General features: G+C 50.9%; 1 protein-coding gene across 1 annotated transcript; it reads left to right on the top strand.

Moving 5' to 3' along the window:
• The first annotated feature begins 6,980 nt into the window (after positions 1–6,980).
• Positions 6,981–8,928, top strand: LOC136506446 (protein NODULATION SIGNALING PATHWAY 2-like). The gene has a single exon (XM_066501376.1). It carries the CDS (start codon positions 7,382–7,384, stop codon positions 8,822–8,824), a length of 1,443 nt encoding a protein of 480 aa, XP_066357473.1. The 5' UTR covers positions 6,981–7,381; the 3' UTR covers positions 8,825–8,928.
• Positions 8,929–24,267: the final 15,339 nt, after the last annotated feature.

Raw genomic sequence — 24,267 nt, 5'->3', positions numbered from 1 at the left:
TTGCCAATCCTGGTTGATTTTTGCATAAAGGTTTGTTAGTAAAAGTTTCGTAAGGAAAGTGTGGAACATGTTACTTGTGCTAATTAACTTAGAAACTGGCTTTAGTAGGTTCAAGTATATAGCACCAGCACTAACAGGAATTCCTGAATTTCCCCATGTTAGTATCGGCCATGACACAGTAACCAATATCATAGCATGATCTGAAATTTCACCATACGTATATGGTTTTGAGGAACAGCACTACAACAGGCTCCTTTTTCTATTAGTAATGTGCTTTCACTATCACACTGGATGGCACACCATTAAGGACACTTGTTTTTGAAGTGCAGGTGGAGAAATCAAAGGCAATATAGTAAACAAAAGTGAATGCTTTCTCTAAGAATGTCTTTTCATTGCATTAGCTGTTCAGAATGGATGCACTCACCCTCATCATGTTGGCGCAGGATCACAGGTTAGGCTGGCAAAGCAGTAGGAACCAAAGGCCATGTATTTATGGCAAACATGTCACTACAGCATTTTGCCTTGCTATTTTCTTTTGCAGCTTCCAAAGCCTTATTTCTTACTCATGCATTGAATTTGTTAGGATGATCAAATCGATCATCTAGCCTTTTTTTTTCTCAAACTACGCTGGAAATCTGTGTGCCATTTCATTAAGAAGCGATCGTATAGCTTGCTAGATCATTGAAAAGAATCATCTGGCTTACTGAGGATTATCAGCTTGTTGTAAGTTTCATTGCTGCAATTTAGCCTTCTTGTTTCGTGCGATCTTAATGAATTCGCTTTCTGAATCTAGTGGCTGTAAGGAGTGACTGAAACTATCTTTCACTTTCAGAGCTCATTAAGTCATTAAACTCCTGCTGTTTTCTAGGTCAACTTGCCTGTTGCTCAATACTTCGCATCTTTGAGTGCCTGTCCTTCAGATTAATGGTACATATATCATACGGTGCCAGACTGCTGCATTATGCATTTATGCTTCAGGTATTCTTTTTGGGCTTTCTTGTTTCGAAAATTGATTGGAATTGTGGTACTCATTCCACAAGGTGAGGGGGACTGGTATATCATGTTCGGTTGGCTGGTTCGTATCGTTGCTGGTTCGTGAAGAAGTACTGCTGGCTGGTTTGGGTGAGAGAAAAATACTGTTCCGGCTGAAAATTTACGATCGTTCACGACAAGCCACAGCCAAACGAACTGTCATTCATGTCAACTAGGCAAGCATACGCGTCTACCCTTCAGTGCCTCTCAGTCTTGTTCTCATGCCCCGTTTGAACTAATTCATTGTGATGTTTGGACCTCTCCAATACCTAGTATATCTGGTTTTTCATACTATTTAGTTTGCCTGGATGATTACAGTCACTATTGTTGGGTTTTTCCTCTCCGACGCAAATCCGAGGTCCATCAACACTTAGTTGAGCTCACAGCTCTTGCACAAACCCAATTTAACCTCCCTGTAAAATGCTTCCAAACCGACAATGGCACCGAATTCGTCAATACACCCACCACCACCTTCTTCGCTGCTCGGGGAACACTTCTCCGTCTCTCCTGCCCATACACTTCCCCTCAAAATGGCAAGGCGGAACGCACCATCCGCACCCTCAACAACTCAATTCGCACCATGCTGCTCCATGCTTCCATGCCGCCTGCATACTGGGCTGAGGCTCTTGCTGCCGCCTGCTACTTACTCAACAGGCGCCCTTCCTCCTCCATATCCCATGAGGTTCCCTTCACTCGCCTCCACGGACAGCCACCCACCTACAGCCACTTCGCGTTTTTGGGTGCCTATGCTACCCAAACCTACAGGCTACCTCCCCACATAAGCTCGCACCTCGCTCCGCGGCATGCATTTTCCTTGGGTATCCATCCTCTCATAAGGGTTATCGATGTCTTAACCTGGAAACTCAACGCATCATTATTTCTCGTCATGTTGTGTTCGATGAGACTGTTTTTCCTTTTTCCACCGCCAGCGTCCTCCCATTCCCTCGCTCCCTGGATTTCCTTCTAGACAACGATTCGGTTTCGGTGCCTTGCTCTACTGTTCCTGCAGGTGGAGGTCCCTCCTCAACGACCACGGTTGCTCCGTCCACCCTGGACGTTGTGCAGCCGCCCCCTGATGATGAGCCGGACCCGGCTCTTCTCCTGCCTGGGGGGCGCGGCCCTGTGCCCCCTAGCCCCAGTTCGGCTTCTCCACCACTGGGCGGGTGTGGTCACGTGCCCCCGCCTGGCCTTCCTGTGGCTCCGTTCCCACGGACCTACAGTCGACGACCCCAGCTGGTGCCAGCGCCATCGGCTGTCCCTACAGCACCGGCGCCTCAGGCTGCAACCCCATCTCCGCCACTCACGCGCACCAGGACCGGCGCCATCCCGCGTGTGAGCTACGAGGGGCTCGCTGCCACCTCCTCGCCCTCACCATCGCCTTTACCGGCGAACTACCGCAACGCCCTCGCCGATGCCAACTGGCGGGCTGCGATGATGGCTGAGTACCAGGCACTCGTCGACAACGACACCTGGCGTCTTGTTCCGCGCCCTCCTGGCGCGAACGTTGTGACGGGCAAGTGGATTTTCCGGCACAAATTCCATGCCGATGGGTCCCTCGCTCGTCACAAGGCCCGCTGGGTGGTCCGCGGGTTTTCCCAGCGAGAAGGTATTGACTACGACGAGACATTCAGTCCGGTGGTCAAACAGGCTACCATTCGGACCGTTCTCAGCATTGCCGTCTCCCGCGCCTGGCCGATCCACCAGCTGGATGTGAAGAATGCCTTTCTTCACGGCCACCTCGACGAGACGGTCTACTGCCAGCAGCCACCAGGTTTCGTCGACCCCGCCGCTGCAGATCACGTCTGCCTCCTGCAGAAGTCCCTGTACGGACTGAAGCAGGCCCCGCGCGCTTGGTACCAGCGGTTCGCGGCCTTCCTTCAACAGCTTGGCTTCGTCACCTCCGCCTCCGACACGTCCCTCTTTGTTCTCACTGAGGGGACGAGTCTCGCCTACTTGCTGCTCTACGTTGACGACATCATCCTCACCGCCTCAACTCCCGCTCTTCTGCAGCGACTCATGGCCCGACTCCAGTCTGAGTTCGCCATGACCGACTTGGGTGCTCTTCACCACTTCCTCGGCATCGCCGTCACCCGCACCCCCGACGGCCTGTTCCTGTCACAGCGACAGTACGCCGTCGATCTCCTCCAGCGGGCGGGCATGGCTGAGTGTCATCCACGTCAACCCCTGTTGACACTCAGGCCAAGCTCTCCGCCCATGACGGCGACAAACTGTCAGACAAGGACAGCTCAGAGTTCAGGAGCTTAGCAGGGGCTCTTCAGTACCCGACTCTGACGCGTCCTGATCTGGCTTATGCAGTTCAACAGGTGTGTCTCTTCATGCACGCCCCAAGGGAGCCCCACCGTGCGCTAATCAAGCGCATTCTGCGCTATGTGAAGGGCACGCTATCCTCCGGTCTTCACATTGGCGCCGGCTCCGTCCAGACGCTGACCGCATACTCTGATGCTGACTGGGCTGGTTGCCCTGACTCCAGGCGGTCCACTTCTGGTTTCTGCATCTATCTCGGCGACAACCTGGTCTCCTGGTCCTCCAAACGCCAGACCACGGTCTCCCGCTCTAGTGCTGAGGCAGAATACCGTGCTGTGGCTCACGTTGTGGCCGAGTGCTGTTGGCTGCGGCAACTCCTTCAGGAGCTCCATCTTCCGCTGCCCCAGGCCACGGTGGTTTTCTGCGACAACGTCAGCGCCATCTACATGACGGCCAATTCAGTCCACCACAAGCGCACGAAGCATATTGAAATTGACATTCACTTTGTGCGCGAGAAGGTGGCTCTTGGCGAGATTCGAGTCCTTCATGTTCCTTCATCTCATCAGTTCGCTGACATTATGACAAAAGGGCTCCCAACGCCGCTGTTTACAGAGTTCAGAACCAGCCTGTGCGTCCGCAAGCCTCCCGCTTCGGCTGCGGGCGGGTATTAGGCAATAGGAGATTGTATATTGCATATATTAGGCAATAGGAGATTGTATATTGCATATTTAGGCAGTCCAGTCAATTAGGATCAGAGATTTACTCCTGTCCTTGTATTTGTAAACTGCCATATATAGCAGCAGCAGCTGCCCTATAATATAGGCGCCCCTCTCCCATTGAGAGTGTGGCTTACTGCCCCAACATCATCTTCTACATGGACCTAGGACTCAAATCCGGCTATGTTGACAGAAGCTCTAGCACTCCTAGAAGGAGATGAGCACCATATAAAATAGATGGCAACAGGTTATTGTGCCGTCACATTTTCCTTCCTACATGGCGCATCCTGCATTTCCCCTCGAGAACTCTATGTTTTCCACTAAAAATTTTCTGCCAGTCACATTTTGACAAGTGTTTGAAGAACCATATCAAGTCATGTTTTTTTAATATGGAAATCTCTACTAAATTCTTCTAATTATTTGATTCTGTGATCATCATGTTGGCGCCTGCCCTGGGAGAACCAAACAACTAGGTTTGTATATCATATAAAATTGTTTCAATATGCTGATTCCATGACTTTCAATCAGAATCATTGGTCTGGTGGAATCATTGGTCCAGGTTTGCATTTATGATTTGTTATGTTCTCTCAAATATTGTTTCGCTTCTTTCTCTGGTACCATTAGGATGGCACCAAGGTCTCCATCGGCCGGCCTTGACTCATTTGATGTCATTGTTGGTAGAGTATTTCATAAGCATGGTAAACAGTCAAACCTATACTACATGGATTCTGCAGTCGTAAATTTCTTTTCTCGGTTTCAAGATAATTACTGCCATGCTCTACAAATAATGGTATCATGAAAGTCATTGTTACGGATGTTACTTTTTCTTCAGAATTTACTGGTCTATAAACTCGTATCATGGATTTCCTCCTGGTTTGGTTCATGGCTGTGACAATTACAGTAAGCTTCTTCCTTTCTTCACTGACAAAACAAATTATGAATTCATGTGCATAGCTTGCATATGTTCTAAGCTGCCAAGAATGTTTTGTTATAAAAGAATAAATACTTCACTTTCCAACTGTTCATGTTTGTTTTATTGTACTTTGATATCCCTATTGTTCTGGTTAATCATGACAACAAAGCTAATACTTGGTGATAAACAATGCATGGGAGTACTGACACAGGCCTAATCACAAGGCACCCCTTGTTGACGTCTTGGACGATGACATCTCAGCTTGTCCTCTAATGCCACCATTTCTGTGCCACTTGACAAGTGAGCAAGAAACTGTTCTTTTATGGTTCCATTTTACGGTTATCACTAACGTTTGTGGTTTTTACATCTGGGCCTCTTTATTCGATCTTACCTCAGTATACTGCTCACATTAATCTCAGCATGTAAATTATATTGCAGATTTTCAGTCTTTTTTGAGCTAACTGTAATTGAAAATTACCAGGGAGAAGAGTTCCAGTGCAGATTGCTGTGAAAAACGAGAGGTAGCTAGCTCGGAACCAAGAATATCTCAGTGGCCCACATTTGTTCTGCGTGAGTTCCCTTTCTGCATCAACTCTACCCCTGCAGACAAGCAGCATTGTTCCCTTCCAGTTACATTCTATTGGCTACCTCTCCTGCATCTCTCTTAAAAATTGATGTGGCGTTAGAATCAATGCCGTACCAACTACATTATGGAACTGCAAAGAGTTTAATATTAATTTGCAACAGCAGTACAGAATGGCTGGTGACACTTGCACATAAAAGAATTGGGCATGGAAGCTGGTTTGTGTCTTACGCTTATTGGCCAATCAGTATAAAACTGGACACAGCCAGAGGCATAAGAAAGTTTTTTGAACGCAATGGCAGGAGCTCTGCCTTTCAATTAAGGATAGAGAAAAAGGGTTTATGTACAGAGCATAGAGGCATAAGAAAGTAAATGTGCTTGGCCTGATCTTAAGTATTTTCTCTGTAAAAATCTAGTCTTATGTAAATTTGCTTGCTTATAGACTACAACGTTAAAATTCTGGAGCTGAATGAAGAATATCTACTTAGTCATTGCAGTTCTCCCAAACCCCTGACTCCATGCCAGACTGGTAAAATCTGCAATGGCATGTCTCTTCTTAGACTGTCTTCAACAAGGGAGACCTAAATACGACGCCTATTTCAGCTTCTGGGTCTCCTACAGGAAAGGGTCACGCACCCGTAAACTCGCCCTCTCCAACAGCTACCGTGGGAGTCTGCACTCGGCCGCGCCGCAGCCATCTCCGTCAGCGAGGGAGCTCCAGCCATCTCCGTCAGCTCCAGCCATCTCCGTCGTTGTCCATCTCCCTTGGCTCCGGCCACCACCCGCTGCGGCTCCAGCCAAGATCCGCGTCCTTTGCCGCGGTGTAGGGGCACGGACGCGGATGGGCTCGCGCGCGGCGTACTCGGGCGCGGCAAGGCCGCTGTGCACCGCCGGCGGCGGCTGCGGCGGACCGGGGCGGCCTCCCTGCACCGGCGTCCGGATCCAGTGGTCCCAGGGCCGGATCCGCGTGGCGCTCGGGCGGGCCGCGCCTGGGCGGGCGCTGGGCGACACCCATGGCGGCGGCGGCGGCTCCGGCCTAGTTCGACGCCGGATCTGCAAGGGGCGCCGGTTGCGGGGCTCTTCCTCTTCCTTGCGCTCGGCGGTAATGGCGGCATTCGGAGCAGCGGGCCGGCGGGGCGCGCCCTCGCGCAAGCCGCGTGGGGCTCTGCAGGGCCGCCTGCTGTGGCTGCGGTGGCGCCGGCCAGTGCCCGTGCAAGTGCCGGGCGGCGGCGGAGGGGCTCCTTCCTTCCTCCTTTCCTCCTCGACCTTGGCAGTGGCGGCGATTTGCATAGGCAAGAGAGAGGGGATGCTTTTTTGCGTAGCGATTCAGCTGATAGCCAAAATGCGTCGTGGGTTTGGGTCCTCCGTTGGACGGTGTTTTGGGTAGGCAAAGGCACTGTGAGTGACGCATTTTGGGTATAGGTTCCCTTATTGGAGTCAGTCTTATGGTTGCAACTTGGCTTGCTTTGGACAATTATCAACATTACCACTTGTCATGGCTGTTGCAAGATGCATGGAATACATCCTGCATATGATTCAGAACCTTATCACATGCTGACACCTAGCAGGAAGCATTCCAGGAACTTGTTTCTGTTTCACTCTGATTGAACAGGAAAATGACACAGTAGTGACACATCATCCATCATCTGAAGTAGGTACAGAGTTGTACAAAAGCCACGCATCTTGTGTAGATCAATGCCCCAATTTGGGGGGTTCCATGGTGAGACAAATTAGCTTACACAATCCATGAAGGTCCACATATAAAATTCCATCCTCTTGAGAAATGGTCCTAACCCTCTTCTGTCCTCATTGTGTACATAAGCTGTATGAAACCACAGGTCCCTGGGAGTTCTTCCTGAGGATAGCAACCAGATGGAGACCATGTCATACCCTTGCTCCCCTCTCATCCCCCTCCCCACACATCATGAGGAGGGCAGCTACCTCCTGTGGTCTCCTCAGGTACTGATCCCCCTTGAGAATGGCAACATGCGTGATGGCAACGCCGGTCCTTTCCCTGATCATCATCATCAGCAGCAAGATCATGAGCTCATGAACATGCTGATCCAAGAAGCCAATGTCTTGCTGCTCCAAGATGAGCTCTCCAATGGTGATCCATCATTGGACGGTTCCAATCAGAGGCTGGGACTTCAAGAAAATGGCAGCCTGCTGTTGGGAGTCCAGGAGGAGTTCATGGAGGAGAGCAGTTTAGGCGACCTTCTCGTCGCCGGGGCCAGGGCAGTCGAGTCCAGGGACTCGATCAGCGCCTCGGCCATCTTGTCAAGGATCGATGCAGCACCGGTCAGCTCATCTGACCATTTGGCTTGCTATTTCGCCCGGGGCCTACGGTCCCGGATCTCCGGCGAATGCCGGCCGATTGCTGATGCAGCAGCGCCGGGGAACCGGATGCCGGCGTACCGGATGCTACAGGAGCTGTCGCCGTTCATCAAGTTCGCTCACTTCACGGCCAACCAGGCCATCCTGGAAGCCACCGCGGACGACCCGGCCGTCCACGTGGTGGACCTCAACGTCGGCGAGGGCGTCCAGTGGGCGTCGCTCATGTCGGACCTCACCCGCCACGGCAGCTGCAAGCCGTTCCGCCTCACGGAAGCGTTCGTCACGGCCGACGCCGGCGCCGGCGCGCAGCGCATGGCGGCCACCGCGCGGCGGCTCTCGGAGTACGCCGCGTTGCTCAACGTCCCCTTCCAGTACAGCTCCCTCCACCTGCGCTGCGACGAGGACCTGCACGGCCTCGCCACGAGCTGCTGCAACGGCGGCGGCGGCTCCTCGGTGATCGTCTCGTGCGACACGACCGATCAGTCCTACAGCTCGCTGACCAGGCTGCAGCTGCTGCTCGCCGGCAGCGTCGTCAGGATCCTCCGGCCAAAGCTGGTGATCACGACAGAGGAGGAGCTCTTCAGGATGGGCCGAAATCCCGGCGCCGGCGCCGGCTTCTCCTTCGCGGAGTTCTTCCAGGAGGCGCTGCACCACTTCGGCGTGGTGCTGGAGTCCCTGGCGAGCTGCTTCCGCGACGGCGGCTACGGCGCGTGCCTGGCGCTCGTGGAGAAGGAGACGCTGGGGCCGAGGATCCAGGACGCCGTGGGGCAGTACCAGTGTGGGTCTGTGACAGGTGGGGCCTGCAGCGTGGGGCTGGAGGGGTTTAGTGCTTGCGAGATGAGCAGCTTCAGCGTCGCGCAGGGCAGGATGCTGGCTGGGCTCTTCAGCAGAGGGTTTGGGGTTGTCCATGGCGAGGGCAGGCTTGCGTTGTGCTGGAAATCTAGGCCTTTGACCTCGGTGTCTGTCTGGAGTCCTGTGTGAAAAAAAAACACAAACATACTACTACTAGAAGTTATGCATTGTCAGCGAGTCTTTATTTGTTCTCGAGAATGCAAATTTTTTTCCAAAGTGTATTTCTCAAAAAAATAAATAAATAAATCTAAACAAAATATTAGAATGATTTATGACTACACACCTATGTGCAACATAAACAATACTCCATCCGTTCCAAATTATAATGCCCTCTCTATTCCAAATTATAAGACAGTTTAACTTTTCTAGATATATTGCTTTTACTATGTATCTAGAACCGTGTGTATTTAAGTGCATAGTAGCACAAAACTACGTATTTAAAAAAAACCAAAACTTCTTATAATTTAAAATGAAGGGAGTGTAAAATATAAGTCTAGAGTTATATTATATAGCACATGTATTAGTGTAATACGAAATTTCAGATTTTTTTTCCTTCCAGCCGCCCATGAAATTATCGAAATTCACAAAATTTCGCTGAAATTTTGAACCATGGAATGAGGTTTGAATGTCGCCCATAAGTTTTTTTTTCCCCTCAGGCTAGGGTGGGATTACCAGAGATTATGATGTGCTTTCGTGGGTTTAAGCGATCTTTGGGATGGTAGATGTCGAGCATGGCAAATGAGGCAAGGTGTCACCAACTTGCAGGTGGTCATTGGACGTTGCCGACGGCAGAGGAATGCCAAAACTGTGGTAGGTTAGGAAGAGTGATGGTGAAAAACGGAAGATGGAAAACATTATCATTATAAAGTGGCAGAAAGAAGAAATATACATAATCAAACTGAGCCCAGACTGTGAAGTTTGGTCACTGCAAATTGATTTTTGAAGTATAGTATTTCCCATTATTCCTATATCTAGGGCTCTAGGCACTGCTGGATACACATTCTGTGACTACACGATGCGGTAGCGGAGTCACGGTCGGAGACCTGTGGTATGAGAAATCAAACTTCGTTCGTTCTTACAGTGGGTAAGTCTTGCACGGTGAACAGAGTCATCGATACCGCGAGGCGTTTGGTAGGATTTTTCCGATTCCCACGGTGATGCAACTGAGAATTCGAGTCTTATCAGTTCCAAACAGGGTCGTCATTCCTCTTTTTCTTTCTTTTCTTTTTGGATCTACCCATTCATCTTTATTTTTTTCTTTTGTTATCCTACCCATCATCAATGAGATTACATCATGCCTTGTCCAGTGGTGGATCTAGAAAAAATAAGTTACCAGGGTCTTCTCCCATTGTCTTTTATCTCTAGCTCCTCCTTCCAAGCTTCCATAAGAATGAATTTGTAAGGCTCCATGCTTCGATTTATTAACAGAGGCATCCTGGAGGGATGTCTTACTACCCTTCGGTAGCGGCCCCCTGCTTTTATCAGCACACACTATCCATTTGCCGGTGTTTCGGACCACCAACGAGTAAATTTATATCTGCGCATCTGGCCCGGATGGTGTACTCGGAGGACATAAGGATTTATACTGGTTCGGACAGAATGTCCCTACGTCCAGTGTGCCGCTGCTCGTGTTACCGGCACTTGTTTGTAGTAGAGGTTACAAACGGGCGAGAGAGGGAGATGTTCCCAAATCTCTGGAGAAAAGATCGAATGGGTGCTGAGAGTTTGTTCAGCTGTGTGCTCGTTCGCCGTGAGCCCGTCCTTCTCTTGGGGCGTCCTGCTTCCCCCTTTATAGATGAAAGGGAAGATGCAAGTTACAGAGAGAAGGAAGGAGAAAAGCGAGGGAGAAGAAGGCCTCCAGGGCCGTCGAGTCCTTCTTCTCCTACATGCGGGTCCCGCCGACGCTGTAGATGGTGATGGGGACGGCTCCACGCCGGGCTCTTGTTCACCACTGGTGCCATGCCTTGGCGTCATCAGCTAGTCGTGGCGTCCCATCCCGTTCCGACGGATGGCGTGGCGAACCGACGTGCCGGTCAGCGGCCGTACGGGGAGTAGGCAGCACAGTGACCATGCACCTGTCACTGTTGGTGATGTGAACCCCCAGGCGTGGTCTGACGTGGCCATGGGTCACGTCGAGTCATGCCTGCTTCCTGCCCGGTATCAGAAGTTTAACCTCGGGGTCATACCTTCTGACCCGTAGTGGTTGGAGACGGTATGGGTCCTTGTCGAGTGAGATGGAGCCCGCGCCCAGGGGTCCGGCGAGACGGCGCCCGTGCCCTCAAGGTCAGGCGAGACGGCTCCCGGACCCTTGGGGTCGGGCGACACAGGGCCCATGCCCTTAGGGTCTGGCGAGACGAAGACCGTCCCTTCAGGGTCGGTCAAGACTGAAGCACGTCCTTGATTATCTAGGTGAGTCATCGTCCGCAGTCCTCAGATCCCTTCTTCGGGTATCCCTAATACTGATACCCGACCGAAGCCCTCGAGCCTGTGGAGGATTAGGATACTCCTTCGTAGGCTTTTTCGGATGGAGGGACTTCGAGGGCCTCGATCTTCTACTGCCCATGGGATGCCTTGGTGGGTTGTGATTCCCTTTGGTCATGACCGGACTGCTTGGGAACATGTAGCTGCGGGATTCAAGGGGCCAAAAAAGATTTCTCCTGATTCCGATCTCTCCCTAGGATCCAATCGATCCGCCATCGTCCTACAACCACATATTCGGTCTCCTTGTGAGTCCAACTTCCCTCGAGCCCTCGTGCATTGTAGAGGTCCGGTTGAGGGGTCAACTCGTCTTGTGATCGTCATCCCTCAAGCGTTTTTTCGATAAAATGGAGGGGCTAAGCCGTGCCATGTTTTTCCTCGATGGACGAATCATGGTGCTCGGTGAGCTATTAACGGGCTAGTCCGAGTGGGGCCCTAGCTTCCCGTTCATAGGGGTTCAGCAAGGGTCAGCTGGTGACCGACTCCAGATTCTTAGCAGCCAATCCATATAGTTCTTTAGTCCGTTCGACCGGTCCCAACGGCTTGCTGCCTTTCTTCGAGGAAAAACCATGGACTGGGAACCGACCAAGATTCGAACGTGGGCCGAGATGCCCACGACGCTCGTGTGCCCAGGTACTGGCCGCTAGTGGGCCTATCTCTTTTCACCCCTCACTCTAAAGGCGCCCTGGAGCGGTTGTGAACCCATCAGTGGGCCAACCTTCGAACTCCTAGGCCTGAATGGACCATGGGAGCGTTTTCTGCTCTGTATCCCTCCTTACCTATGGCGGTTATCAGCCCACTGATTGGGGCGAACTGCCATGCAGTGCGTCCTTCGAGGGAGTGGCTAGAGGTGGCGTGCGCACATTTCTCGAAGAGGCGATGTGACATGGCGCGGCGGGCGCGTAAATCTAGGTGGAAAGTTTGCCTCTCGCCGCACCCCGCCTTATAAATAGCGACCTCTCCCTTCACGTTTTAGCACACCAAACCACAATCTTGCCTTCTCTGCCTTTTCGCCACCGTCGTTTGGATCTACTGTCCTTGCTAATCCGCCACCAGCACCCTAGATCCATAGCCTTTGCTTCTCCACCGCCGCCAAAAAGTCCTTGCTCCTCACATGGAGACGTGGTATCGCTCCGACGTCACCCACACGAGCATGGAGGGCCTCATCAAGCACGGTCTTCTCCGTGGGAAGACCGATGTGGTGGAGTGGCTCATGCCCGTTCACAAGGATGAGCCGGCAGCGCCCGATGGCTATGTCGTGTCCTTCGCGCCATTCCACGAGCGTGGACTCATGATTCCTCCCCATCTGTTCTTCCCGGGACTGCTGCACCACTACCAGATTGAGCTGCAGCATCTGAACCCCAATGGGATCCAGCACATCGTGGCCTTCATCGTGCTGTGTGAGGGATACCTAGGGATCGAACCCCACTTCGAACTATGGAGGTACTTCTTCTCCGTCTCCTTGCTTAAGAAGGACAGAGGTAGGGAGATCTCGGTGCCGAGTACATGCCCTGCCAGCAGTCCAGATCCAACAAGGGGTGGCATGCATAGTGGTTCTATTTGAAGAACGACCCCACCGCCCCCTTGCCGGTCTTCACCAATCGCTTGATCGAAGAGGCACTACCGACATGGCCATGGGGGCCACCCGTCAAGGAAAAGAAGAGGATGCGTGACCTCCTCGAGGATGTCATGTTCCTGAAGAATCACAGCCTCAGTAGGGCCGGTGTCATTAGGGCATATCACGCGAGGAGGGTGGCACCGCTGATGGTGCATGCCCTCTAGCTGTACGGGATGACGCCCGGTGCGTAGCTCGATGGGACGGTTCTCACTCAAGGGCCGCTCTATGACAGTGAGGTCGCGCAACGCATCAAGGAGGCGGCGGGGGAGTCCGATGCCATGTTCCCGATCCCAGGACATCCCACGATTTGGCTGGACGCGGGCTTCGTCGAGCTACCGATGGGGTTGGGCTTTCAAGACTACATTGCGCCGCTGCCAGAGCACGTGGCTATGAGGGTGCAAATCTAGCCATGGATGAGCGGAGAAAGAAGGATAAGGACGACAAGGAGGCAAGGTGGCGGGTGAAGCAGCGGGCGAGGATAAACTAGGGAAAGCAGCGGTAGGGCTCGGAGGAGGAAGAGGAAGAAGAAGAAGAAGGGGAAGGTGATGGTTCCGGGTCGCCCGTTCAATGGGATGAGCTACCATAGGCGATGCCTTTCTTATGGCATGCTCTGGGGTAGGAGGGGGAGGACAGGCCCCTGGAGCTGGCGGAATCAAGTCGCCTCGCGCTGTCCAGACCTTCTGTGGTGCCCCAGGAGTCGGCGGGACCGGCTGCTCTGCTCCATCTGGACCCTCCGAGCAGAGGGAGGGCTCAAAGCAGCAACATACCGACGAGGAGCAGCCGAGGTCGGGCGGGCTGGTCCCAAAACATCATCGTTCGATAGCGTTAGGGTGAGTCAAGAGTTTTTTCGTCCTTTTGTTTTAACGAATTTTTGATATGAACTGACCGTCATGTCCTTTGCAGCATCAGAGGTCATGGGACTCTCCTGAGGCTTGCACCAAAGAAGAGCCTCCTTCGATAGACACGCCAGGAGCCAGCTGGTGCCGCGCTGGAGGTGAGTGGGAGTGGTGCTGGGGCGGCCACGGTGTTGACCAGGGAGGTGCAGCCAATGGCTACATCCACGGGAGAGCAGACAGAGGAGGGTGCATCTAGGGGGCCCATGGCGGGCGTGGCATGGCTAGGTGTGGCCACAACATCATAGGTGGAGGTGGCACAGCCGGAGCCATCATCCTACGGGTGGTTGCGCTTGCGGCGGGGTAGACAAAAGAGGGCATACCCGAGGTGTCCTTAGCGGATGTGGCGACGGGGCAGGCCTCCGCATCCACGTCACCCACCCCCTCTACCATCAGAGGGTCTGCTCTAGAAGAGTTGCTGCGGTAAGAAAGGTCGGCGCTACTTGGGATCAGCACGAAGCCATCCCAGTCTCTGGTTTAGGTGGTTGCCCTCGATGACGTAGCAGAGGAGAGGGAGTGGGGGAGCATCCACACAGATGTTTGGACCGTGGTTCATGCCCTGACTGTCGTGCTATGCTCGATGCGCGACATTGTTGCCCTGGTTGGTTAGGTATGATATGACCATGCTTTCGACCCTCATTTTCCCTTTCTGGGCCTCTAAGTCTTGTCCTCTCCATAGTCCCTTATGGTCTGAAGTAAGGAGAAGTCCCAATTCCTCGCCAAGGAGACAAGGCGGAGTGTGGGGCTGGCTGCACAGCTCGCTACCGCTCGTCAGAAGGTGGCTGAGCTTACTCCCACGGCCTAGGAGCTAGCCGACCTCCGAGTTAGAGAGAAGGATGCTCACGATGATGCCCGTGAGGCTGAGGAGAAGTCGTGGCCCTGATCAAGATGGAGCGCACGGATGCCGTGGAGGCCGAGCAGCTATGGAAAGAGCAGGATGATTTGCTCTAGGCCATAGAGGGGCTCCGCACGGAGCGTGACTTGGCTCGCCAGGAGCACGCCGACGCCCAGCAGCGGATCAACCACCTCGAGGGTGAGCTTGAGGGGGAGAGGGACCTGAAGGTTGAAGTCGAGGGCGTGTCCACCAGGCTCGTCGTAGAGGTCGGTTAGCGCTAGGAAGAGGTCCGGTGCCTAGAGTCCGAGGTGACCCAGCAGCGTGAAGAGGTGCACAGGCTTCGGGCAGACGTGGATGGTAAGCCTCTGGTTTCCCTTGTTGTCTTTCTCCCTAGAATCCATGGTAGGCCTTTTGACACGATCAGTATGTGACTTGGACAGGTCTTGATGACAAGCTTGGGACGAAGGTGATGAAGAGCCATGGCCTAGAGAAGGAGCGCGACATGGTGAAGGCCTCCCTCCTGAAGGAGAGCGATGAGCACAATGCCCTGTGCATCACCATCCAGCTGGTCTTTGACAACCTCGAACTGGGCTCGAAGGCAGAGATGAGCTCATACGTGGTTCACACCATTCGGATTACGGATCGAGTGTGTGAGATTGTGAGGGACGTGCTTCGCTTCAGCGTTCACTGATCATTTGTGCTCGCTCATTCTCACTATGAGAACATTGATCTAGCGATGATGAGCCAAGGCTTCGCGCCCATCTACATCGACATCAAGCTAGAGGACATCGAGAAGGAGGTGGCCCCTCTAGCATTGGACTTATCTACCAAGATAGAGGATGAGATCATCCCCCAAGAAATTAGTTAGTCAGATAGGCCAGGTAGCGAACTTGTAATAAGTGGACAAGTTCTTAACTTTTGTTATGGCCAAACAGACTTTTGGCTCTTCTCCCCTTTTTTGCATATAAAAAGCTTAATGCATTCTGACCCTTTCTGTTGTGAAGACTGTAGAGCTCGAGGTGTGGGCAAAAAAACTCTAATCACACTGGTGTACAAAAATGTCGTATCCGCTGGGGCGTAGGTTTCTTGCTGTTCGACCAATTTTACTCAGCGTTTGTTTCCACAACCCTTGCTTCTAGATCTTAACGTGAGAAAGGTTTGGGCATATAGAATGTTTTCTAAATAGTATGCTCTTATCAGCCCCCGAGTGAGGCCTGACCCCTTGCCATTGCTAGGGTTGGGTGTCACTAAAGATCGAGGAGTCGATAGTGAAATCGATAAGAGAAAGCGTTTTTCATTTTAGAAACGTAATTCTTAATTTTTATAAGAATACACATAGATTAGGGGTAAAAGCGACGTAGCTGCTTGATGTTCTAGGTGTTGATGAAGACTTCGTCATCGATAGTCTTGAACTTGTAGGTGCCCAGTCGAAGCACCTCCGCGATGGCGTATGGTCCCTCCCACGGTGGAGAGACCTTATGGTGGTTCTTGTTACTCTAGATAAGGTGGAGCACCAGGTCCTCGACGTTGAAGGCTCAACCCCGCACCCGATGGCCATGGTACCAGCACAATGCTTGCTGGTACTTGGCCGAGTGGAGGAGGGCAACGTCACACGCTTCATTGAGCTGATCCATGGCATCCTCGAGGGATGCCTTGGCTCCCTGCTCGTCGTACGCCCTGACCCTCGACGCTCCATAGTCGAGGTCGATAGGGAGGATGGCCTTAGAACCATAGACTATGAAGAATGGTGTGTAGTCAGTGGCCCAACTGGGGTCATCCTTAGGCTCTAGAGCACCGTGGGGAGATCCATGACCTATCATCCACCAAACTTGTTCAACCGGTTGAAGATCCTAGGATTGAGGCCTTGTAGGACCATGCCGTTCGCGCGCTCGACCTACCCGTTCGTGCGAGGGTGCACCACGGTGGCCCAATCAACACAGATGTGGTATTCATCGCAGAATTGGAGGAACTTTTTCCTAGTGAACCATGTGCCGTTGTCCATGATAATGGAGTTTGGAACTCTAAAGCGATGGACGATGTCAAGGAAGAACAACACGGCTTGCTCGGACTTGATCATGAAGATTGGTCGAGCCTCTATCCACTTCGTAAACTTGTCTATGACGACAAGCAAGTGTGTATAGCCCTTGGGCACTCTCTTGAGAGGTGTGACCAGATTGAGCCTCTAGACCACGAACAGCCACATGATGGGGATTGTTTGTAGTGCTTGGGCCGGTAGGTGGGTCTACCAAGTGTAGTATTGACACCCTTCGCAGGTGCGCATAATCTGTTCAACATCGGCTACTGTGATCGGCCAGTAGAAGCCTTGTCAGAATGCCTTTATGACTAGGGTCCTAGGGGCGGCATGGTGCCCACAGATCCCACCATGGATATCTCTTAGTAACTGCTTCCCTTGTTCGATGGGGATGCAGCGCTATAAGATCCTGATGTGGCTTTGCTTATAGAGCTCACCCTCAATGACGATGAAGGACTTGGTGCAATGTGTGAGCCGTCGAGCCTCCATTTTTTCTATCAGTAGCGCCTCACGGAGGAGGTAGTTGAGGTAAGGTGTCCTCTAGTCAGCTAGAGGGTAAGGCTCTAACACTGGATCTTTGTCAAGCTCCATGACTTCGGTGTTGGAAAGAGCCGACAGTTGGTTAGCCCCTGAGCCTAGGGCAAGCGGCCCGTCTCTAGTCTGTTCTAGCTCCTCGTAGCGAACTAAGGGCTTGTATTGATCACTGGTGAAGATGCCTGTTGGCATCGGCTCTTGGCCGGACGCCATGCTTACCAGCGCGTCGGCTGCTTCATTGAGCCACCTCGGGATGTGATTGAGCTTGAGACCATCGAACTTGTCCTCCAGCTGGCGGACTTCTCAGCAATATGCAGCCATCTTTGTAATAGAACCAACCAAATCATAAGAACGTAAGTACAAAAACAATCACCGAAGCGATCAAATTCCTGTACTTAAGCTCCCATAATCCCGGTAGTCCGGAAATCACAAAGGATTTCAACCAACTCTCGACATACAAACCAAGATCGTAGTGATTCAACACAACACATCATCCGTTACAACATTTCATAATAAGCATTCGGATTACATCCATCAGAGTTCAAATAGAATATTACAAACCAAGTTTGAGTGTGCGGAAGCAACATAGTTTAATACAAAACATCATAGTTTTCAAATACATTGCCAAGGCTGAGTCATGTCCCACAAAAGCATTATCAGGTACGAGAACTAGTAGAGACCGCGCCCAACGGTCTAGTCTTCATCCCCAGCCGGGAGAAGGCAGTACTTGCAGCAACCAAAGTAGAACTGGTCATTTTGATCTTCATGAACAATGTTCCAACAAGTAACCTAAGTGTAGTTAAGGTGTAATAGACCATGATCAACCACTTTTACAAAATTGTTATACCACTTCTAAAGATCACATGTGATAAAGCAATTAAAACAAGCAATTCATTCATATGTTTCAATTCCATGTTTCACATGTTTCATGACCTTGTGGTTATTTTATACTTGTCATATTACTACCATGTTGCCATGTTTCAAGGTATGAGAAACTCAGGTTGCATTCACATGTTACACCATTACTATTCACAACACTCAAGTATGAAACATACACAATTGGAAAATGTTGCATATGCATGTTTCAGTAACAAAGGCATGATGAGACAGATGATGCACATGTTTATGAAATGAAATGCAATTAGTAGAAGCCAAACACCTAGGGTGTTACAATCTTGGCATTGTGGCAGCTTGACTCCTTCATGACTTGGTCGATGACTAGCTAGGAGTCACCCCGAACATCAAGCTGTCGAATGACCAACTCGACGGCGATGCGTAGGCCATTGATGAGTGCTTCATACTCAGCCATATTGTTGGAGGCAAGGAAATGGATGCGAACCTTGTACCTCATGCGTACCCTGAGGGATGAAACAAAGACTAGCCCCACGCCAGTTCCTTTCTTCATTAGTGATCCATCGAAGTACATCGTCTAGTACTCTTGGTCGACGGCTACTGGCGGCATTTGGTTCTTGGTCCATTCTACGATGAAATTGGCCAGCACTTGGGACTTGATGGCCATATGAGGGGCATACAAAATGCCCTAGCCCATCAGCTCAAGTGCCCACTTTGTGATTCTTCCTGTGGCATCCTAGTTTTGGATGACCTCACCGAGAGGGAAGGACATCATAACTGTCACCCGGTGTGACTCAAAGTAATGACACAACTTCCTCTTGGTGATAAGTATGGCATACAGATGTTTCTGGATTTGGGGGTAGCGAGTCTTGGAATCGGACAAGACCTCACTAATGAAGTACATGGGCCGCTATACTTTGAGGGTGTGTCCCTCTTCTTCTCGCTCTACAGCCAGGACGGCGCTAACCACTTGCGTGGTGACCGCAATGTAAGGCAGAAGCGATTCCTCGTCGATTGGGGGGACTAGGATCGGGGCCTTCGTTCGGAGCTGCTTGACCTTGTCAAGTGCCTCCTGGGCCTTAGGCATCCATTCAAAATGGTCGGCTTTCTTTAGAAGCCGATAGAGGGGGAGACCTCATTCATCGAGGCGCAAGATAAAACGGCTGAGCGTGGCGAGGCACCCTATAACTTGCTATACCCCCTTTATGTTCTGAATTGGGCCCATCCTCGTGGTGGCTGAGATCTTCTCTGGGTTGGCTTCGATGCCATGCTCGGAGATGATAAAACACAGCAGCATACCCCTCAGGACCCTAAAAACGCATTTCTCGAGGTTGAGTTTAATGCCGTTTGCTCGGAGTTTCACGAAGGTTTGCTCTAGGTTGGCTACGAGCTGGTCAACCCATTTGGATTTGACCATGATATCATCCACGTAGGCCTCAATGGTTTGCCTGATGAGGTCTCCAAAACACTTGAGCATACAATGCTGATATGTAGCCCTCGCGTTTTCAGACCGAATGCCATTGTGATGTAGCAGAATGATCCGAACAAGGTGATGAATGACGTCGCGAGTTGGTTGGACTCTTTCATCATGATTTGATGGTACCCAGAGTACACATCAAGGAAGCAAAGGGTTTCGCACCCTGAGGTCGAGTCGACTACTTGGTCTATGCACGGCTATGGAAACAGATCCTTTGGACACGCTTTGTTGAGACCCATGTAGTCAACACACATTCTCCATTTCCCACTCATTTTTTCATATAAGAATGGGATTGGCTAACCACTCAGGGTGGTACACTTTCTTGATGAATCCAGCCGGCAAAAGCTTCGCAATCTCCTTACCAATGGCCTTGCGTTTCTCCTTGTCAAAGCAACACAACTGCTGCTTCACTGGCTTGGAGCCTGGCCTGATCTTCAAGGCATGCTTAGAGACTTCTCTCAGAATGCCTGGCATGTCCAAGGGTCTCCATGCAAAGATGTCTCTATTGGTGTGGAGGAAGTCGACGAGTGCGCTTTCCTATTTAGAGAAAAGCGTGGTGCCGATGCGCACCACTTTGCCCTCAGAGCTATTGGGGTCTATGAGGACCTCCTTGGTGCCCTCCACGGGCTCGAAAGGTCTGGCTGACTGCTTGGGGTCGGGTACTTTTTCGATGATCTCCTCCCTGATGGTTGTGAGCTCTTTGGAGGCGACAATTGCTGCAGCGTGTTCGCTGCACTCGACCTCACACTCATAGGCACACTAGAAGGAGGTGCCGATGGTGATGACCCCACACAAATCCAACATTTTCAACTTTAGATAGGTGTAGTTGGGGACGACCATGAACTTCGCATAGCATGGATGTCCTAGATGGCGTGGTAGGTCCCGTGGAACCCGACCACCTTGAAGGTAAGGGTCTCTGTCCTATAATTGGTCGGATTCCCAAAGATGACAGGCAGATCGATCTACTTGAGTGGCATGGCCTGCTTTCTAGGCATGATGCCGTGGAAAGGTGCCCCGATCGGCTAGATGGGCGACTGGTCAATGCCCATGGCGTCAAGCATCTCAGCATACATGATGTTGAGGCCACTACCTCCATCCTTCAGTACCTTGGTGAGCTGCTTCGTGCTGACAATTAGGTCAACCACAAGTGGGTATCTTCCTAGCTACGAGATGCTTTCTGGGTGGTCGGTCTGATCAAATGTGATAGCAGACTCTGACCATCGGAGGAAGGAAGGCGCGTCCGGCTCATCCATATAGACCTCATGGCGCGCAAGCTTCTAGCGGTGCTTGGAGTCGTAGGCTACCAACCCCTCAAAGATCATGAGGTAGCCATCCAACGTTGGAAAGCTGTCGTCCTTCCCCTTAGCTTTGTCTGCCGCTGGCTTGGGCTCCTTCCTTTGCTCCCCCTTGTTGGAGCCACCGGATAGGAACCGCTTTGTCACACCCAATTTTGCATAACAAAACCAAGTGCTCATATATGTGCGCTCAGGATCTCCAACACACATATAATCTCAAATTTCCATAATATCAAAGTAAAGTACTTTATTACATTGCATATCTCATCACATAGTTATCACAAGTCTTGCTCATCGGCAACATTATTACATAGAGTAGAGAACTAAGCCTAAGACACCATAGGGACTCCAACTGGGGGGACATCACCCTAGTAATCCTAGACATCTTATGGAAACTCTTCATATGCATTATCTGTTACCCATCTGAGATTTTCATTGAATGTAAAACAAGTGTAAGCATACCATGCTTAGCAAGTATAACAAAGGGGTCCATGAGGCTCAAAGGCTAGACACTGTTCGACTGCTGTTAGCAATTTTAGCTGGTCAAGTTTTAGCATCCTAAATCACTACTTTAGTGAATAAACCCAACCCAAGTGGTGATAAGGAATAATCAGGATTTAGTCAATCCCCAACCATCCATAGTAACCACTAATCATAAAGGATCTAGGCTGCTCGTATCCGTGAGCCCGACTGTTATAACAGGTTAAATATTTCTGCAGAAATTGTACAACTTTACCCATCGAGCCATGATTCCCAATGACAGGGTTTGCAAAGCCCACATCACCTCTACCTAGGAAGTGTGGCAGGGTTTGACTACGTAACTCTTCGCTAGTCACACTAATAGGTCATAGCTGCTAAGGTTTTAGCCGTCTAGCCGTATGTGGCCCTCCTCCAAGAGTGGCACTCATGGTCACGACATGGTACACACCCTAGTAGGAAAAGAAACATACCAACTAGTGCCCCCCTCTTGCCCTTATAGAAAGCTATAGATGAGCTAGTACAATCTAGTTAACAGGTTAAAGTCAGAGCCATTTGACACTCGAGGTTGTACGAGACCTCCTGGGTGGCCGCTTCAGGATTAAGTCCTTATGGAGAGGCACTAGAGCACTCAACCCAGTACTCTAGCCCCCTAATTGTTGCTAAAAAGCTCCATTTTTACATATTGCATAATACCTTTAGTCATGTTTAACAATTATTTTATGTTGAGCGCTGCAACATCTATCCAAAATGCATCTCAAACCTTAGGTAACAAGGATATGTGGTACAAATAGTAATCTAGGTAAAGTCCTTAAAGGTAATTCAAATTTAAACACATGCATGTATACAAATTATAGAGTTCATGGGTATAAGGGGCCTTTGCTACACTGACCTTCCTCAAAGTTATCCTCTTGGTACTGATCAATAGCTGGCTCCTCAACAAACTCAACTTGTTCACCCTCTATAAGTGATCCAATCCACCAATCAAGCATCCAATCTAATCATTACATGCATACAAATAGACTTATATTAGAACAATACAACAAATAGTAAAAACAGGGACTGAAAGGCTTATAAAACTAATCTATGTACTGCTACGAACACATGAGTGAAAGAATCACTCTAATCGGATTTAAAACACAAAAGTTATGCATAATACAAGTTTCAATGGCATTTCTATACATAAACCGAACTCAAATTTGAATTTAAACTAATAAAATCTAAATTTTAACGTGTTCTGGATGGTGTGTACTATTATTCAAAAGTATAGGGGCTAAAATAGATAAATATAGGACTGAAAATAAATGCTTTTGAACTAATGTTGGACCGTGGGTTGATTTCTGAAAAATGCTGGGGCTAAAACGCAAAGTGCGCTCATCTGACCGCGGTTTGACCGCGTCACCGCTGACTGGGCATGACATGGCGTGCACTAGTTGGCCTGGTGTACCAAGTGTGCGGTGGGCGTGCTGACGCTGGCGCGTTGCGCCAAGTCCACGGTCCATTGTGGACCGATTACATAACCCCGAAGGGGTACACGATCTTGGCCGTCCATCTAAACACCAATGGTGCTGGCGCGATGGCACAGAGGGCCATCGGGGAAGACAGCTCCCATGGCCAACACCATGGCCGACGACGAGCCAAGCCCGCCGGTGAACGCTGGGACAGCGTTTCCGACTACCTCGTTCCAAACCGAAAACACGGGGATGACGAGTAGAACAAGGCAAATTCGATAGGGCACAAAAAGAAGGGCGGTGAGCACATCAAGACGATAGCCCCACGACGGCACCATGGCTGGTGAGATGTGGAACTCGCTGATACAATGATTCCATGCACTAGGGATGAAAACAAAGGTGCAGGGACGACAAGGGATATACCGCGGTTCTGATGGAGGTGTTAGCGGCGTCTGGGAAGGCCCCAAGAGGTCTGGCGACATGCGACGGTGGACTGGAGAGAGAAAAGGGTGTCGATGAGCTCAAATTCGGACCAAACCATGATGAAAACGAGAAAGGAGAGCACCTATGGTTGTGGCAAAGCACCACAAAGCTCCTAGGCACGACCTCGGCGATGAACAAGCTCTAGAGTGGGCGAGTTGAGGGTGGCAGTGAGCACGTGTAGCCCTGGATAACGAGCCGGCTCGGCTCGTTTGGGCTCGGCTCGTTCTGGCTCGTTAAGATAACGAGCTAGCTCGGCTCGGCTCGTTATCCTAACGAGCCAGAAAGCTAGCTCGGCTCGGCTCGTTAAAAGCTCGAGCTGGCTCGTTAAGCTCGCGAGCCAGGTATAAAAAATACACAAAATATAATATTTGCATTTATCTAAAGTTTGAGAATAATAATAATACAAAAGAAATACATCTAGACCAGTTACCAGTCAATTTATAGGGTCTAGACCAGTTACTAGTCAATTGTAAAGTGCAAGACATGAAGTAATACAAAAACTAATACAAGTTTTGATACTTTTTTTCCTGGAAGCTTGGCTCGTTTAGCTCGCGAGCGGCTCGCGAGCTGGCTCGAGTTGGCTCGTTATAGCTAACGAGCTAAAATCTTGGCTCGGCTCGGCTCGTTATCATAACGAGCCGAGCCGAGCCGAGTCGAGCCAGCCTCGAGCCGAGCGAGCTAACGAGCTTCGAGTTTTTCGTCCAGCCTTAAGCACGTGCAAACAGAGGGTGAAAATGATAGAGGGAGGACTCGACAACGGCTTTATAGGGCGAGAGGGGGTGCAGTAGGAGGGGAACAGGCGCAATGGAGCTATGGGATCACCGAGATTTCAAATTCTTTCCCTGGCTAGCTCGGTGGCGCGGCGGGTGAGCTGCCATTGATGGCATGCGTCATCACCGGAGGGGCAAAGAAGGAAAGTGGAAGGGAGAAGCTGGTAGGTGGGACCTAGTTGCCAGAGAGAAGAGATTGCACGTGGGATATGGGCGCGGAGCATCCCTTCGCCTGGGCCGAATGGGGCGTCAAGCTAGGCCACGATGCGCGCGTGCAGAGGGAAGGAAGGTGTGTGGTAGCTGGGCCGCCAACGGCCCAAGGCCAGGTCCAGGCGCGGGAAAAAGAAAAAGAGAGGGTGGGCTGGAAAAGGAGAAAG

This window comes from Miscanthus floridulus, chromosome 15 (assembly GCF_019320115.1).
Source record: "Miscanthus floridulus cultivar M001 chromosome 15, ASM1932011v1, whole genome shotgun sequence".
Lineage (NCBI taxonomy): Eukaryota > Viridiplantae > Streptophyta > Magnoliopsida > Poales > Poaceae > Miscanthus > Miscanthus floridulus.
Note: the sequence above shows the minus strand (reverse complement) of the source record. Positions and strands in the feature narration are given on the sequence as shown.

Excerpts from the sequence above, each read along its gene's own strand:
- LOC136506446 (XM_066501376.1), top strand. The coding sequence starts at position 7,382 with ATGGAGACCATGTCATACCCTTGCTCCCCTCTCATCCCCCTCCCCACA.